The 18995-nt window shown below is 46.8% G+C and overlaps 1 protein-coding gene across 3 annotated transcripts in view; it reads right to left on the reverse strand.

Annotated features, from left to right (window-relative positions):
* Positions 1-1430: 1430 nt before the first annotated feature.
* Positions 1431-18995, reverse strand: part of FNIP1 (folliculin interacting protein 1) — a 67050-nt gene continuing 49485 nt past the window's right edge. For all 3 annotated transcript variants that reach the window (XM_065030005.1, XM_065030004.1, XM_005503496.4), the window contains 7 exons: positions 13475-13621; positions 11338-11507; positions 8561-9986; positions 8055-8223; positions 6014-6211; positions 5532-5647; positions 1431-4624 (listed from right to left, as the gene is read on the reverse strand). In XM_065030005.1, coding sequence (XP_064886077.1) covers positions 4546-4624; positions 5532-5647; positions 6014-6211; positions 8055-8223; positions 8561-9986; positions 11338-11507; positions 13475-13621 — 2305 coding nt within the window. In that variant the 3' untranslated portion in view covers positions 1431-4545. The remainder of the gene's footprint in view (positions 4625-5531; positions 5648-6013; positions 6212-8054; positions 8224-8560; positions 9987-11337; positions 11508-13474; positions 13622-18995) is intronic.

Genomic DNA, 18995 nt, shown 5'->3' on the forward strand with positions numbered 1-18995 from the left:
TACAGCTCTCGCTCCTCCTAGAGATGAAATAAAATAGTCACAGAATCACAGACTGGTTGGTGAGCAGGAAAGCTGCCTTCCAGCACCTGTGTCCCTCTTCCATCCTCCTCTGCAGCTGGAAGGACCCCAGCATTCAGCCTGTCCCCAGGGACACGGCACCACTGAATCACAGGTTGGCTGGGGGTGGAATGGACTTCTGGGGATCATCCAGTCCAACACACCTGCTCAAGCAGGTTCACCAGAGCAGATCACACAGGATCGCGTCCAGGTGGGTTTGAATGTCTGCAGAGAAGGAGACTGCACAACCTCTCTGGGCAGCCTGTTCCAGTGCTCTGGCACCTCAAATAAAGAAGTTTCTCCTCATATTCAGATGGAACCTCCTGTGCCCGTTGCCCCTCATCCTGTCATTGGGCACCACTGAACAGTCTGGTCCATCCTCTTGACACCCACCCCTCTCAGCTTGTCTTCTCCAGGCTGAACAGTCCCAGCTCGCTCAGTCTCTCAAACAGTCGGGTAGCAGGTACCTTTCTACAAGACAGGACTTGGCAGGTGCCTGTGGGACCCCAGATGGCTCATGTCCATGTGTCTCTGCTGCAGGTTGGATCGGGGCAGGATCCCTGCACCCCTGCCCGGCTGCTCCCCCCACACCTCGTGAGGCACCCGGGAGGTGCGAACCGGGCAAACGAGCCACATGAAAGCTCAGCAAAAACAGTGCTTGCAGCTGCTCCAGGCAAAGGTCTCCACCTTCTGCTGATTGTTCATTCCGCCTCCAAAAATCCAGGACCTGTGTTGATCTGAATGCTCTAAAAGCCACTGTATGTACACTGCTACAGTTTTCCAAGCTTATTTTTTTCTTGTCATACAATTATTACTTCACTTTTCTTGACAGCAATATATCGTAACTTCAACTTACACTTAATAAAACCTTGTGAAGGCTTTGCCATAGCCTTTGGTCCTGTGCAGCAGCCCAGAAAGACAGAAAACAGATTGTAACTGGGCAGATGGGCACAAATACAGTAACTTGTACTGGAAGAATTACAAATGCTCTGCTGGTGTGACAACCTGCTCTGCCGGTGAGTCTGGGAATGGACGTACGGCCCAGCGCAGGGACCGCAGCTTTGTGCATCCATCTGTTCTCCTCATGCGATGTCAAGCATCAGCATGGAGGGTCAGGACCATCTTCCCGTCGCTTTTTGGGCCAAGGACATTCACAACTGATAGACAGCAAGTTCAAACACAAATTGTTTCAAACAAATCATTCCTTAAGAGACCCCAAATAAATGGCTGCAGCACCTGTGAGTACTGGGAAAGGCGTCCCAAAAGGGACGTCAACAGCAGACGGACAGATGTCAAGCTGGAGATGGTTGTACTTTATAACTCAGCAACTCTCACACTGCATGTGGAAAAACAGACACAAAATGTAGCAGAAGTAAATTGACAGACTGTATTTATTGCACAAATTTCCCCTAAAATTGGGAATGGTTATTATAATACAAGTGCACATCTTGGGAGATATATACAAAACCAGAAGAGATAACAAGTATGTACATTTTACCCAGCATTTTACAAGTACCACCATCTAAATAATTTAGAGAAAGCAAAAAATTGTCATAAAACATCTATAATAAGTAAGAGGGAAAACATATGCAAGGTGTAAAATCCTTTCTTTTAAATATTTTTTGTTCTTAGCAGCCCAGTGTTTGCCAATTGCAAGGAAAACAAATTTGCTAATTGGTGTGCCTAGTACACTTAGTTTTCAGCCAGAAAATTAAGACATGTTAATGGAGATGGGTAATAGTGGGGAAAAAAAAGAAATCAAACATTAGTCTTCTATTCACATAAAACAAATCGCGCTATATGTTTTAAAAGACGATGCTACAGTCCTGTAAAAGATCCCTTTTTGTATTATTTAACAAATAGACATACGTACCGCATTGTTCATGTACCCCAGATGTTAACTCACACAGTAGCTCCGCGTCACGGGGGGTTTGGCCGCACTGGTAACAGTGGCCACGAGGTGCCACCACCCCGGGGACCGGCGCCTGTGGGGGGACAGCGGGGAAGCCGCATCACCTGGGCCTGACCGAACACGTGGTGACGAGGACGTGACCGGGTGGCAGTGGGTGCAGGAGGACGCTGCCCAACAGCCGCCTTGTTCTCCTGCTCGCGTTAACACTCATTGCAAGCTGAGCAAGGGCCTCTCTGGAGAGTCAAATCCATTTCAAAGCACTACCCACAATTTGACTAATAATGGTTAAATGGAGGAGAAAGTGTGTTTTCCTGTAAGGATGCGTTACAGGTTAGTTTGGGAGGTGCCAGGGTCACGGTGCAGAGCTCCCCAGCAACCTGGGTTGTCCCGGGGTGATCCCAGGACAGGGACCTCCCTGGGGACACGTGGCCCCTCCACCAGCACCGGTGGTTACAGCTGCAAATCTGCGTACAACGTTCAGAATCGTAACTACTGGCTATATAATGTAGCATAATGAAGCATTAAAAATTTGTATTTGGAGCTCAGTCCTGCATTTTCATTAAAAACGTGTTTGCACAACTGGGCCCCTCTGTTTTGTGCTCATTCCCAAAGCCAGATGCAATATAATTGTGTGGTGAAGAAAGGACGTTTGAAGAACAGGGGAGAAGCACACCCCTAGATCACATCTTAAACACAAGTTTCTTCCCTGCAGCAGTCAGCATTAGATTTTCTACACAAAATCGTTTCAAATGACACTGCCTGTATCAACATTTGGTTTTCTTAGGAAGGCAGACTCAGTCCTACAGGGACAGGGCTGTGGGTTTGCCATGTAGATCTTCCTTGGAACAGAGACTTAAGTTACAGATTTTAAACATCACTGATAAACCACGCCGGGTGAAATCCTGGCCCCAGCGAAGGAAGGGAGGAGAGTTTTGTCATTGGCAGCAGCGGGGCAGGGATCCCTCCTATTGTTTTCAAGTTTATCAAATGGTTAAAATAGATGTGTATTTAAAATAACTCTGCAAACAACAATAGCAGGTGTGCTGTACTATTGAAAAGATGATTACAGAATGACACATTTATAGAGCTGTTTAGAGAGCTTAGCGACCAAGTGAACACGTGTCTCCTACTTCTGTGGATAACCCATGGATTTCAATATACCGCACGTAATTGATGAGAACAGAATGTAAAAATCAGCAACATTAATTGGCTGCTAGGACAAATACGCAAAGAAAAGCCTCTAATGAAGTGTCCAGTTAAACTGAGGTAGTAGAGCCTTTGAAAACATAATCCACCTACCACTGCATATTTACATTACTTACACCAGATTGGGTCCATCAGCTATTCCTACAACTATTGTATATACAGTGACAAAACAGTGATGGCTGAGTAAAGGAGAAATGCTGAGAATAAAATAAACAACATTTCCTGCTGGTAATTACACGAGTGAGTAGAAAAGGGATTAGAGTCATCTGCATCAAGGGTATGCTTGTTAAAAAATAATTTTGATATTACTACACTATGGCGTAATCAATGTTCATTTTTTGTAGAATGGTTTTAAAAAATATATCAATTAGTTACCTGAGCAATTAAGGGTAATAGTCTATTTGTTTTTTATTTCCCCGATGCTTTGGTACAATTATTTCTAGTTCATTATTTCAATAGCTGACTGACTGCTGTAAAAAGAATATGATGTTGCAAGAACATTATAGACCATAAAAAAGTTAGAGGTAATAGTCACGGCATTCTGGGGACCCCAGGGGGAAATTTCAGCCAATGTTCTCTTTATATAATTTTTTTTAACATTTCCATTAACGTTGTGGAAGAAAAACATCACTTAGTATAAAGCAAGATTTAAACATTATAAACATCTAATACTGGCTACAACACCCGGCCAAGGAGGAGAATCTCCATCGCTAGTTTGTGTGTTGGCCTCTTCCTCCCTCCTCTCCTCACTATTCCCTCTCCCCAGAAGAAAGATCATAAATAGATTTTGGAGCTGAGTGTCATTAATAAGCTTTTTACAAAACAAACCGACCCCTCCAACCCTTGTTCTTCCTCTGGGAAGTATCCAGACCTCGACTATGACATGAGAAAGCAGAAGTTGTTTACAAGTCACTGCAGCTTGAGAATCACAGATCTTAACGAGATCCTCATCAGGAGAAGCCAGTCTGAAGACAGCTGCTGCATTCTCTGGTTAAGTTTAGAATTGGCATCCTGTATTTCTCAAAGCAGTTCTTCCTCACGTTCCCCCGTATAAATTACAGTTTGCCACTGTGGCAGAAACAGATAAAAAATGCAGATCTTCAGCTTTTGCTGAAATCTTTGCTTCTCTGTGGTTGAAATCTCGGGCTTACCCATTTTTCTTTTCTCCTTTCCTTATCCTTTTTTATAAATGACCAAGTGGGAGAGGAAAAGTCTCCAACTGTTTGCGTAACGTGCAGTCATATATGGAGGTGCTGCAGCTCAACGAGCAGTTTGTTTGAGTTGCTTCAAAGAGAAAGAAGCCAGACCAAGTTGTCTTCCACTTTGTTTCCCGTGGGGAAAACAAGTCACCGTCTGCGGCCTCTGGCATTTTACAGTAGGATCTGGGCAACATATGGCGAGTGAGTGCTTGCTACAGCTGCCAGTAAAGGGAGGTCGCTGGATTCAATCCTGAAAGGAAGCAGAAGAGTCACATTTAATCTAACCCGAAACGTAGCTGGGCTGAACACGTGTGTTAGGAAACACATTGCCCGCTCCGGGACAAGTGTTTGTGCTCCGAGTGGCAGGACATTTTCCAAGTAAAACTGAGGCCAATTGCGCTTCTGCCCTATCTCAGCTCTGCCGGCGGGGCCACACGCTCCCGACGCCAGCTTCTGTCTAACGTCCCCCCCAGCTCTGCACTGCCAACGCTGCCGTCGCTCCCACCTGCCTGGGTTTGGGTTTGTTCTTTGTTTTTCCTCACAGGGCCAACAAACTGGTGAGCAAGCAGATGGAGGGAGGAAAACCAACAGATTCCTCCCTGCCCCACCAGTAAAGGTTGGGGACAGAGTGCTGGAGCAGAGGACTGGACTAAACCACTGCAGCTGCCCAGGAAGGCCTGGCCCGCACTGCAGCTCCACACGTGCTCCGTGCGCCCTCCTGCTCACCCTGTGCCCCTCTGCCCCAGAGGATATTCAGAGCCTTGCTATAAACACCCCGTAAATAGCTCCTGTGCCCCACACCCACAGAGAGGTATTATGTGCCATGTAGGGCATAAAGCGGGTGTTCTGTCATATAGGGAAAGTCGACCTGGAGGGATCAGGTGCCCCACGTTGTTCAGTGACGACTGACCAACTAAGGAAGGAGTCTGACAAGCTCGGGAGCGCTGAGCCCATCTTCCTGCCCATGGGGAAGAGAGAAAGGCCGGGGGATCCTCGGGATCAAGCAAGGGCCAAGGAGAAGCCTGAGGCCACGGGTGATTTGCGCCACACTACAGCTCCAGTCCCATCTAGGAATCCACTTCGCTGTGCTTAGAACAAGTGCAGGCGGAGGGTTTGGTGTCAGGAAATGCAGGGCACGGAGGAGTGTGTGACCGTACCCCAGCACAACGCCCAGCTCCTTGACGTGAACTCTCATCTGGCCCTTGAGATACTCGGACAGCATCTTGCTTTTGAAATACAGCTCCTGCAGCCGATCTTCCAGGTGCATAACACACTAGAAAGCAAAGGGAGTCGTGTCAGTGCTATCACCCAAACCGCAGCCAGCCTCGGAGCAAACCAGCACAGACCCCACACGTCTATTGCCTTTTCTGTGGCCGTGTCCAGGTGAACAATTAGTGAGACGTTCACTGGCAAGATTCTCACTTTGGAGCAGAAACCTCTGATTGCATGTTAAATCAGAATTAATGAGACAGTTGTCTTGATCACAGAGCGGCGTTTAAATGGGCAGCTCAAACAGCGACATTGGGGGCTGCGCTGGCTACAGATAAATAAACTAGGCAGAACCTTACAGCTTCTCTAATCTATGAAGAAAAAGGATACTTTAAAAAACATCACCCTCTCCATTGTCATTCATACTTACAAAGTTTGGAGATAAATTATGCTTGTAAAGCTGAAGAGTGGAATGAAGCAGGTTGGAGACGAGACTCGAGACTAACACTTCTTTTCCCAGTTTATTATCGATCATTCGTCTCTGGCTACTGGCCACTTGCACCGTCCATTTGTCTGTGTCTGCAATAATGCAGACGGCTTCTGCAATCGGCTCATCCAGAACAGGATGCTGGAAAATGAAAAATGAATAGCAGAACCATGAGAATGACAAAGGACAACAGTCTTCTCACAAAACATCACCATCCTGGATAGCAGGGACAGTGTCCCAGACACTGCTTCATCTAAAATACAGTAACATGTGCTAAGAATTCCATTCTGTCTATTAAAAACAGAGCTTTATTGGACACAAGGCACGGTCTTAGAAGGATAGGCGCTATTTTACATTTTCTTCCGGGTTTTTAAGTGTGTCACTGGGTGACAATGAAATCTTTTGATATTTGCTATGAAGAGTACTGACATATCTAAAGTATAATTTAAACCCCTAAAACTGAAAGTCCCGAAAGTCCAAGTTGCTGTTCAACATGGCTGTGTTAACCAGGCCGGTTTTATTCCCAGCGGTCCCTCCGTGGGAAGGCCAGCAGAGGGAGTCAGGAGCCAAGCCTGCACCTCCACTCCTCCCGAGGAGCATTCACCTCCTGCCTAAAGCCACGGAGGTTTTAAAAAGAGCTTATTTGGAACCCCACTGTCTTTTTTTGTTCAACTGTTCGAAACATCTTCCAAAGAGTCCCACAGGCACTTCAAACAGGGCTAGAATGCAGTTATTATTTTACTGGAGATACACATGTAAAATCTTGCTTGGTCCTTTTGCATACTCTCAATCTTTTGATTTTTGCAATTGAAGTTTACGTCTGCTGGTGGACACGCACCACTGTTAGGCTGTATTTCAGATCTATCTGTTCTGTAGCAGCAGCTACTTCACATCGCTACCTGTCTTGGCTGAAGTGCAATTATGCTTCACCAGAGGCTTAAACATTTGGCCAAAAATGCGATGGTTTAAAGCAGCACCCAAAACAGCCGTGAGGGCGCAGAACTGCCCCCGCAGGGCTGGGCACAAGGGGACGGCAGGGACGGGTGGCGGTGCCATCGCGTGGGGTGTGATGCACGTCCTTAATGAGAGGTGTGGACGAAGGGGACATTTTGGGAGGCTGCGGGGGAATCAGCCTGTCTGCTCACCAGTCTGTGCATGGGTCTTTCCCCTGTTCCCTTGGGAATGAACCAGAGCGGAGCAGCACCACGCTTTTTGGTGACAGCTGCTTTCTGCCCCCCTCCCGGTGACTGGGACAGGGGTAGGAAATCCCACGCTTCCCAGTCCTGCTCCAGTTCATCTGGGAAAAAGTCTCTGTGGAAAAGAGATGATTTCCAGCACACTCGAGAAGTATGAGCACCTTAGGACTTTTATCATTATATTGGTTTCTCCTTTTCTGACAAAGCCAGTACTATCAGACACTTCAACTACAATCCTAAAAAAGGAGTAACACCCCCAAAATACTGAGCATTCCTGATGGCTTCACTGCAGAGAAGATGTTCTGCCCCACGAGCAGCAGCACGTTGTCAGACGTGCATGGAAAGAGGAGCTTCTGCACAACAACGAGAGCAGGATCTTCCTGGGCACGGGCCTGGGAAGAGATTCACAGCAACCTCAGCGTTGGGCTTCTTTAACGTCATTCCAGACCAGTTTAACATCAACCATCAGCAGGCTGCCATGCCTATGGGAGATGATGATTTCTCTACGGTGTAGCACAGAGATCCATCTTCCCAAGGGCACCAGCCTCTCAGCTGGCTGCAGCGGGAGTCTAAGTGTTTGTGCTCTGGATTTACAGTGAAATAACCATGTTTTTCAGATACATTAACTGCGTTACATTAACATATACATAAACTGTGTGACCTGGGACTGGGGAAACCTGAAGAGAGCTGCAACAGTAAATATTTCCACTTCCAGCAGGTTTGTACATTCAAAAATATTTGCCTTTCCCTACTGTGATAAATACATCTACCAAATATAGCTTAATTACCTGCACAGCATGAGACAAATCTGACACCAAACAGTGCCTCAGCTTTTCATCACTTCCTATTCCTTGCAAAACAAAGTCAGGGACATACGATGAACAGTAGCCACCTAGTAAGGATCTTCCAAAATTGGCAATACTGGGCTGGACAGAGTTCACTTCAACCAATTTTGACCTGCAAGAAAGGCACATCAAAAAGATATACAAAAGTAAACGCCACATTCAGCTACAGAGAGGTTGCATTCTCACATTTGTCCTATCTCTTCTAGTTTCCATTCAAGCACTTTTTAAAAAGAAGGAGTTTAAAGTCAGCTTTTGCAGTTGGATCACTGCAGAAGCACAATTAATATCTTTTTCCAGACCACAGATCTCTCTATATTCTTTTACAAGCAGCAAGCTGAAGACACGCTTTTCCAGCCACTGATGCCAAGTTGGGCTACATTCCTCCAAACAGGTGGCATGAGAAGAGGCTCTGTCTGTTTGATGCTCTCTGACTGCTGAGTAGTACTTACCCAGGAAAAGGAATCTCATATTCTTCTACCCAATCTTCTTGCTCTCCTCCATAGTAGTTACCGCTTGGTCTAGTTAGATCATGACCTGTATCCTCACTTTCGCTGTCGCCCAGGGCACTATCCGAACTCTCATTTCTTGGAATGTCCCAATCAATTCCCGGGGCGACTTTTTTCTCTACATTTTCTCTGTCCCCATGGGGGACACGAATAGAGATTTTCTCTCTTTGGTCCTGCTCATTAAAGCAGTTTTTGTAGGTCTCTTGTCGAACAGAGTCCATGAATTTACAAAATTCACTAGGTGGTTTGCTAGTCTTTGTACACAGCTTTTTAGAAAACTCTAAACTACTGTTGTGAGCAAGAAGGTCTGTAGATGCTTGCCCTGGAATATCATCAATAGTCCGGGTTTCAATTGAACTGTCATCAGCAAAGTATTCATCAAACAAACTCATGCTCTCAGCATTGTATGGATTTGGATTCCAGCTCTGATGCTCACTAGCAACTTGAGGAAAGGGCTCAGCTGTCCCACAGTCTCTATTTTGGTCCTCAACAGTTTGTTTAGCTTCACAGTTCTGATCAGCAGACGCTCCTTCCTCCGTTGCTGGTGGGCTGTGATGCCTCGCTATTTGTTCCACTACTGCCTGACTTCGGAGTTCGATGTCTGAATCAGGTGACATGGAATCTCCGATGAGGAAAGTCACCTTTGTCTGAGCTTCAGTAGCACTGCAAGGAAACGCATCGCAGAAGAGCTTATCCGGCGGCTTCTTTTCCACAGCTAAACCGGGTGACCGGGGCACACCGACCGCCTGGTTGCCCGATTCCAGCGAGTCTTCGTTCCTCCACACATCGGCTGTTGGCTCCAGACCAGGTTCCGTCACCACATGTTTTTCTGGCAAAGCTGACCCCGTGCACACCACGGTCTCTAGTTTTGTGTCCAGGCAGGGTCTCGGTTGCTTAATATCAACAGCATCTTCCTGGCAGTCGTCAGGAACAATAGTTCTGTTCTCATCTGAAGAACTTTCCAGCTCTACCTTAGGAGTGTTTTGTGCGTCTTCTCTCTCTTGCTGCGAAACACCTTCTATGTTTTGTGCAAGGGAAATCGGACATTTGCAATATTTACAGCTACACTTAGGAGCTGTCATTTCTTCAGACTCAGTTGGTAGCAAGTTGCCCCTGTTCTTGTGCATTGTGACAAGCACATACTCCGATTCTTCTACTTCTCCTTTCTCCAGAGTGGTAGTTATAACAGTTCCAGGCATGACGATGGCTTCATCTTCCCCATTTTCTAGAAGATGTGTCTCTTGAAGTTCAGAGCATCTGATGAAGTAAGTAAGGAAATAAAGCAATCTCTGTACCAGGTCATGCCTTTTGCCCACCACAACTGTTTTTGCTAATCTCACGGGTGAGCCAATAGCCCCATACAGGTCACCTAGGATAGGAAATAAAACAGACAATTAGATTGCATCTTTACAATAAAATATTCTTCTAACAGACAATTGTTGTGGACAGTTTTCAAAGGCCAAGTCTACAACAGAAAAAACCTAAAGCAGAAGAGCGAGGACAGCTACGCTAGTATTTTGGTTTCAATACAGAGAATCCCAAAGATGCTGTTGGTATCGCTTGTAAGGTGACACGCTGGTCAGGGGGATATGTAATCTCACATATGAGGAGCATTTGCACTACCGAACTTCGGTGTCCAGCTTCAGAGGCTCGTCGCCTGGGTTCCTTACATAGCCATGGCAGAGAGGAGGCATCTGCTCTGGATTACCCTGGGTAGTCTGGAAACCAGGCTGAACTTTTACCCACCAAGAGAAAGCTGGAAGGAGAAACAAACCTATGCCAAGAACGAAGGCAAAAAGTGACAGTGGCAGGCGTGCAGTTGAAGCCAGCCTTCTTCTCTGCCCTCCCCTGGAGCTCTGCTAGAGGTTGGATGGCTTGTTTTGACTGTACTTCAGATTTACCTGGGGAAGTGCCTGTGCAAGGGTTGTCCTGGAGGTATTAGGGCACTGGATGAATGCAGGGACAGGAGGACAAGGGATCCTAGAGGCCTCAAAGGCCAATCTTACCACAGAGGGTCCCTTGAGTCCCACAAGCTCTGAAATCCAGTCTTCTTGCTTCCTGAGCCATTCCTGTCCATACCAGAACAGGGCAACCTTGCAAAACTTTCCTTTCCTCACCAAATTCCACGAGACTTTATGTGCAGAGCAGGTCAGCCTGATCACAGAGCAGGAATCTCATCTCCTCTGCTAAGCAAATCGCAAGGCAGTGTGACTGGCTGCTCAGTGGGCTTTGACACCTCACCCAGGGTTGCCTGCCCACTCATGATTTCCTGTCCTGTGTCACTCCTTTGCCTGTCATACCGACAGCAATGTTTGTTTCGTATCAAAAGATCAATTTCCTTTATTTGCTGTTTCCAGAACCAGGCTTACTTTTAGAAGCATTCCCCAAAATAAAAATTGATTATCCTTATAGAGGGACAACCAGAGGGGAACTGGACTCCTCCATCATCACCAGGGCACCTTAAGAGACCTGCCAGAAATGACTAACGAGGGCTTTACTTTTTGGCTGCCATTTTATAAATTATAATGCCTTATGAAATTACAGCACATATAAAAAAATACAGTGACTATCTCTAAGCTTGAAATACACACTTTAGTCTCATTTTGAATTAAAGAAAAAATTAACTTGGGGGTAGGGAGTAACAAGCATCCATAAAAACCACCGTGCACATAACCATTGATGCAAAGCTGTCGGATGGTTAAGAGATGTTCGCCACCTACCGAGCTGTGCCCAGAGGGGGTTGTAGGGATGAGTTTTGGCCAGCATGTCCACGCTCTGTGAAGAATGCTTTTCCAGGAAGATCCTTATAGGCGGCTGGCCGTTCGGCATGACGGTGGGGACCCAGGCCAGGTGGTTAGTCAGGACTGCAGTCAGCAAAGCTGGTAAAAACCTGAAAGCAAAATGTTCAACATCGTTTTTTTCCAGGTACGCACTCAGGATATTAAACTGACAGCAGTTCTACAGTCTACATGGATCGAGGATTGCAGGAACAACCTAACAACATTGGCAGAGATCATCTCTTTGACCTTGGTTCTTTGGGGAGATAAGGGAGGGCTGCACCCTCCCTCCCATCCCTGCAAAGCTCTTTTTTAGAACAGACATTTAAAGTTAAATGAAATATTTTACACCTATGGCATCTCAGTTCCTCTGTTTGGCAATAATTATGAGACTTCCCATTTTGCAAGCTTTATGTTGTAAAACTTCTCAAACCCAGCTTACTTTGTTTGCAGTAAATAAACAGGGGCGCTCTGTGGCCTTTGTACTCGAAGGAGATCCCAAACCCTTAAGCTCTGTGACTATTGATGAGAAACAAGGCTATTGCTACCAAACCCATACAACAGCTGGGTGCTGTGTTCTTTCAGCTGTTATACAATTTAAGCACACATGGCTGCTCCTGTTCAAAAATAAAAGCCCCAAATTTCTGTAATACCACCACTAAAAGAAATAGCTCAGCCAAGAAGACTCTGTCCTTACACCAGCAAACCAGTTTCCACTATCTAGGCAGGGCGAAAAAACAGTCCGAAAAATGTTAATGATCTGATTTATTGTAACGCTAGAGCATGGTTTCTGCTCTGTGGAGGGAGCACTTTCCTTCCCAGCGCCCCTTCCTGGGAGGAGGAGCGAGCAGAAGCGCAGGAGCCTCCTGCACGCCCGCAGGCGGTACTGATGGCCACAGCTGCTCAGGTACCCAGGAGAAAAACAGTCAAATGCCAGCGAGCCTCCAAATAATGCTATTGGAATAGTTTACAAGCATCAGGAACCCTACAGCTGAAATTTAGCCATTTCCTTGCCGGAGACAGCCAAAGGAGGAAAGGAGATTTTAAAACCAGATTGAAAAGGATATGCAGCTTGATTTTCCTCTTGCTCCCATCGGTGTAAATCTTACTATATTTCAAATAAAGTATGCAAACAAATGAGCATTTAAATGTAACCAAGATGCACAGGGCTCAGAACAGCAGAGACAGAAGGAGTTAAGCCCAGGAAAAAGTTTCCATTGGGGCGGGAAATTATTCTATGAAAATACACGTGAACCACTCACAACTCCCTACGGTTTCTCCCATTGCACCGAGGCAGGAGAGGCTGACCACAAAGTGTCACCCTCCTGGCTGGGGCACAGAAACGATGACAATTTGGTGGCAAAGCGGGCAGAAGGTGAGCAGCAGCCCCTTCCCCATCCTGCAGAAAGCAGTTTCCCTGGAGTTACAGCTGCTCTTTCAGTGCCATTCCCACTCCAACTTCACATGTTTGTGCTCGCTTTAGGACTTTGGTGGAGCCAAACACTTTAAAAACTTCCCCTACTCATGCCCTGGGGAAAGAGGATGAAGTGTTGACAAAAGAGTAAATTTATCAGATTCTGCCAGGTTTATCAAGAACATTCTCAATTTTTAACAAGCGCTCACAGCTTTGTCCCGAGGGCAGAAAGGTGAGCACTAAGGAAGCACACGATTTCTTTAGTGGCGTTTTACAGAAGTCAGGTTTAACAGCAATTTGCGGTCAGACAGTATTACAGACACGGCTCTTACTGAATGTCTGACCTTGCTCATCATATGATAACTGATTCTGAAAGGTAGATTAATGCATTTCATAAGGTACGTTCAGCCCCTTCCAGACATACACACCCATCACGCGCTTCCTACGGACACATTTCAAACGTTTGGCCTCTACCAAGATTTAGAGGATTGTGGGGAAGCAGGAATGTACTGGGATACTTTACTTCTTTCTTGTTTAAAAAATAAGGCATTCACAGATCGTCTTTTGATTCTTTGACTATCCAGTTTTTAAAAACAGATTCAAAAATTGGTTTGAAATGAAAAGGCATAAACACGTATGTAATTTAAAAATTAAAAACCACCATACTGGTTTTTAGAAGCATTTTCCATCAAGAAAGTGAACTCCTTCATGAAGCGATGGCACAGCTGGTTCTTTTCTGGTGTTCCCGACATCATGGTAAGCCAGACAGGCTCCCCAATCCGTGGCATCGTGTAGAGATTGCAAATAGTCGTTCTAGAAAACAAAAATAAGTTCAGAAGACTAAATAAAACAACAAAAGGCAGAGATCCCTATTCAAATAATTCACTGCAACATTTCATTCCAGTTGTCATTTCTGTCAGAAACAAAATGTCTCTCATCAACCATTATCCAAACCACGTTGTTCATTCCATACTATGAATTTACATTTCCACCTCAGAGAGTAAAGCCCCATAGGTGCTTCAGGCCTCTACCCAAACTGATCCCAAGCACAGTAACACTCATTGCCAAGCCCAGAGCTGCCCTGTTCCGAACGGAGAGGAAACAAATGATTTGTTGTTGCTGCTATCCCCCTGCTTTCTCTCAATTTCATTGAAAACACGTAAATCTGCCACAGTGGTGCTATTTATGACTAGGACAAGTTTACGTGTATCTGACTTATAAAAATACCCTCATGTCCTCCTTGCTTTAAAAGATTGGTGTATCTGCAGGCCAAACCTCCTGAGCTGTGGATCTGTAGGGCAGGGGACCAGATTATTTCTTTCACTTTAAACAGAGTGTATGAGCATCAAAGTTACCCCACGGTTTGAAGGATTATGCATCTACCCACATATTTTTTGATTCTATAGAGGATGGTAAATGTATGATTAAAGCTTTGACTCTGCAGTAGAAGACCAGACTAAAACCCCTCAGATTACTGTTAAACTCCTCTAAAACCCAAACCAAATTATAGTTTCATTTTAAGTACAATGCCTACGTTATGACACTACGGGAACCTGTGTTTATATGACAGTAAAAATGTAAGCCTGAAAACAAAACAAAACAACAAAGGAAATGACTGATGAGGTCAGGTTTCTCCCCATCTAAAGCACTACTTTTCCTAGAAGAGATATTTTTGCTTTACAAGACAAAGATTTACATTCTCCCATTATCCCTAGTACCACCCCTGATTGACAAAGATCCTCTCTGGATATGTTGGTCTAACAATTTATGGGCACTTCCAGAAGTAAGGCAATGGCTGCACGTCAGGCAGGCAAACACGCTCAAGCAGCAGCTGCCAAATCTTCGGTGGTTTAGTGTTTAAAGCGAAACTCCGGAGGAAGCGAGAGCAGCAGCGCAGCACACGACGGCACCGGCCCAGGGGCGCTGGGGAGGGAGGAACTGCTCCCTGGTTGTTTGCAGTGAAGAAAGCAGCTGTACAGCGACAAGAGCCCAGAGCAGCTCCCCAAAGGGCAGCAAAGGTGACGGGACACGGTGCCGAAGCCACCGGGACTGCTCAAGAAGAAAGGGGGTGACTCATGGGGCACTGCGGCATTTCCTGACTTATTTTTTCTGCCAGTTTTCATTAAATACAAAATCCATCCTGTGTGTTCACAATAGTCCAAATCAAACTTGTTTCCCCTAAAGGCTGGATTTTCAGACACCCCACTGCCACAGGCATGATGGGAAAAGCCAGAAAATAGGCTGGAGAGGGGAAAATCAAGTTACCTTTGTGCTTACAGACCCACAGCACCCAGAGGGTTTGCCGTTTGCTGGGTCAGCTTGGAGCAGCCTCAGAGCTGCTCTACGTTACCCTCTGCTACTGGTCTTCTCCTGGGAGGAAAGCACAGCCTGGTTATGGACCTGGGCACAGCGGTCCTGCCGGGCCCGACGGGAGGGGACACGCAGTGGGGGACACGGGCACTGCCACATGGCCAGGGGAGTTGGAGGGCCCTAGGGGCAGTGGGATTTTGGGCCTCGGCTGTAGGGAGTTGGGACTAGAGGTGGGATTGTTAAGGGAAAGCTTTCTGTTCACAGCCCATTAACTGGAATGGATGTTAAAGAGGCCCAAAGAAAGGGAGAAACCTCAAGTCCAGGGACTTCAAAGCACGATGAGTTTCAAAGTTCAAAACAAGTATCGGAACTTACACCCCCAGACACAGCTGACCTTAGAAGCTGAAGATAAATCCAACAACTTAATGTAAAACACAGCTTATTTCTCCTTTATATGCAAACTAACCAAGCCAAACCTTTTGCAGCTCGGCTCTTTGAAGAAAAAAAAAAAAAAAGAAACTAGTTCTATACCGAACCGAACATATTAAAATATTTGTTTTTGTTGAAAAGATAGACCGGGTCTTGTGATTCGTTATTTACTATTCTGGTAACCCTGGCTGCATCTGCAACTGATAGTGTTTCCTCAGAGAGAGATCAGATTGCCCTGGCCGGCAGCCAGCAGGCATGTGACTGTGGCGCAGGAACCTCCATGCCAGCGCAGGCAGCCATGGCACACACACCAAGGGCAAGGATTAACTGCTTTCCAGCTCCGCCGACACGGGGAAATGCTCTCTTTCCATCTATTAAACAACAATAAATAAATAAAAAAACCCCAAACAAACAAAAAACCGCGGCAGGGAAGTTAACCGGATTTAAAAAATAACCACCATTAAAAATCAAATTGTCCTCTCTCAGCCATCTGCAGCAAGAAGCTCTCCCCTGCGCACAGCGGCATGCAAGGGAAAGCCCGGTTAATGAAAGACTCTGCTCTTCTGAGGGTTCCAGTACATTTAAAATGATTTCCCTTTGGAAATGCTGCTGGGAGGCTGAACACCAGCCTGGAGCTTACGGGCACCTCCATGGGTGCGTCAGGCGCAGGGGCTGGGGGAGCTCCTCAGGAAACACCTTCGTGCCTAATGGTGCCGTGAAACCAAAGCCCAGCGCAGCCGCAGGAAAACAAAGACCTGAGCAAACTCCTCCTGCAAACCTGCTGGGGTTTGCCGGCTCTGTGGGCACAGATGGCAGCCAAGACGGTGCTCGTGGTGCCGGTGCTGAGCTGCTCTCTGCTTCCTCCTTCAGCTGCAAACCTTCCCAGCCTTTGTCCTGGGTTTTAGTACTGGTCCAAGAGTCTTTCCCTGGTGCTGGACAAACTGAACGAGCCAGACGGCTCCTCTGGCTCCTCGGGGGTGAGAGCATCCCTCCGCAACCCCCTTCCTCCCCAGGGAAACACTGCCAACCCTCAGCACTGGGCTCCAAGAGCCGCTCTGCTGTTTTAGAGATGCAACATAATGCCAAAGCTTAGCATCTCTTCAGGGATTGTTTCAAAAACGAAAAAAACAGTCAGCGGTTTTTAAAGCTTAATTCACATGGATTGTTTCAAAAAAGAAAAAAAAATCAGCGGTTTATAAAGCTTAATTCACACGCATTTGCACCCTGTCCTCATGCCTTCTTTCCAAAGATGATTTTTCCTTAAAAAGGAAAATGAAAATGAAGGCAATAACGCTGCAATGAGCCCACGTGACTCCTGTGCCCATGCTGGCACAGGGGCCAGCCTGCACCGCTGAGCAAAATGCACCACTCGCTTCACAGCAGCATAAGCCGCTTAAAAATTACTGGCATAGAACAGGATCAGATCCGGCTGCCAGAACGCAGAGAGAGGTGTTTCCCTAGGTCTTGCGTTCAGTGTTTCCTTGCCAGTCTGTGTATTTGCCACACAGGTATTAGTCAGATGCATAATCTGTATTATCAACGTGCTGCCTTGGCCTCAGGGACCAGGGGAGTCGAAATGTTTATGCGAGTAGCTTATTTCATAAGTCGTGTCTGCACAGCTGACATCTGAAGAGAGTTTCAAGCCTCTAAGTCAAGTGTTAATAGCTAAACCCATCAGTGCTTTAGAAAATTAAAAAATGCTGTGAAGTGAATAACAATGCAACAGTAGGCCTGGAGTTGGGCACCAAACTGATGGCAAATTTATCAATAGCATCAATTTGCAGAAGCAGCCTAGGCTTTTCAGAGAAGGCAGCTTCCCCGGATGAGATGACAGCAGCAAAGGAAGGGTCTGTTTTGCCATCTGCTTTTCTCCCCCTCCCCAGTGCCAGCAGGTAAAGGCCTGTAAATGCCCGTCTGCCCGTGCAGGTCCCTGCAATAACCCTGGCGCAGGCGGGGGGCTGACCCACAGCCCCTGCCCCACAGGGAGGGACTCTAGGGTGCCAGAGGCCACCGTGACAACCGTCACACGCGTCCCTCCCTTCTCTGATCAGCACGGCAGCGTGCGGCCTGTCCCCACGTCCCAGTGATCTGAGGCGATTCTCATCACCAGAGGAGTGCACGTCAGCTACACCTGAGAAACTCTGAAATTCTGGATTTGTTTGGGTTTTCTTTTGTTGTTGTTTTTTTTTGGTTGGTTTGGTGTTTTAAATAATTCTCCTTTAAAAAAAAGACTACAATGAGTTAAACCAGCACAGGATTACGTTTACGAAACACCAGCCCACTGAAGTCAGCACCCTTCTTCCCTCCAGCACAGTTTGCTAAGAGGGCAGGAATCAACACAAGTCTCAGGTTCACCAAAGGACTCGGGCTCCTGACTTCCCCGTGACTTCAGTGGGAAAGCAGACGCCTAAAGAGATAATAGTGGCCTAAATGGGTTTGCTGAACGTGCGCCAAAGCACCTTTGCATCCAGCCTTCAGTATTTAAATACGCCTTTTTTTTTCTCTCTCACCAGACACTTATTGCATTGCTTTGCAAGGCAAGTGGCTCTTGCATGTTACAGAAATGCTTTTTCTGACGGCAGCGCACGCTGTCACGCCAAGACGTCACAGCAGCAGGAGCAGCCATGGCTGGGGGCACCTCTGAATGCTCCCGCTTTAAAAAAAACACAATTGCCAATGTCTGCTGCCCCAGGAAATTAGTTTATATGAAATTAAACTGGATTTAATTTACCTTGTTACACTATTAAAGAGTAATATTTATATCGCCATGGAAACCTCTGCACAAAACGGGTATTTGGACACACTGCTGGTTACGCAATGGCCGTGTCATGTGAACGAGGCTCCGGAGCCGAGTGCCAGCCCTCCCGTGTCCAGCGGGACGGCATCTTCCTCCTCAGCCCGCCCAGAGCAGCCGTCCGCATCCCGTCCCAGCCCCGCCGAGCTGCCCTCCAAGGAGGAAAAAGCAAGGGGGATCTGGCCTGTGTTTTTAGAGTTATTTTTCCTATGTTCAACTTGGGATACGTGCCCTTCCCCACCACCTTGGAACTGTTTAACTGGGAAGCACAAAGGAGAACCAGCAAAGTCTGCTGAATGTGTCCTGAGGGGGAATGTTTTGGGGGAAACTTTGGAAAAGCAGCTGGGGAGGTTGTGTTATCGGAGGTGGGAGGGCAGAGAAGCGGCTCTGGGTGAGGACAGGGAGGGGTGGCAGAGCTGGGGGAGCAGAGGAACCACCACGGCTGCTCAGAGCTGCCGAACTCGTCTCCCCACAGTCACGAGCTCCCTCTGCTCCCTCTCTTGGCACCGTTTCTCCCATCCACCTCTCACCGCAGGCCCACGTGCTCCGTCTTCCCTGCCTCCTGTCCCTGCAGAACGTGTCCTCTGCCCTCCCTCGCAACCGCCCAGAGGCGAGGTTCTAAAAATTAATTAAAAAAAATACTGTGCCTTCAAC

The sequence above is a fragment of the Columba livia genome, chromosome 14, assembly GCF_036013475.1.
Source record: "Columba livia isolate bColLiv1 breed racing homer chromosome 14, bColLiv1.pat.W.v2, whole genome shotgun sequence".
NCBI lineage: Eukaryota > Metazoa > Chordata > Aves > Columbiformes > Columbidae > Columba > Columba livia.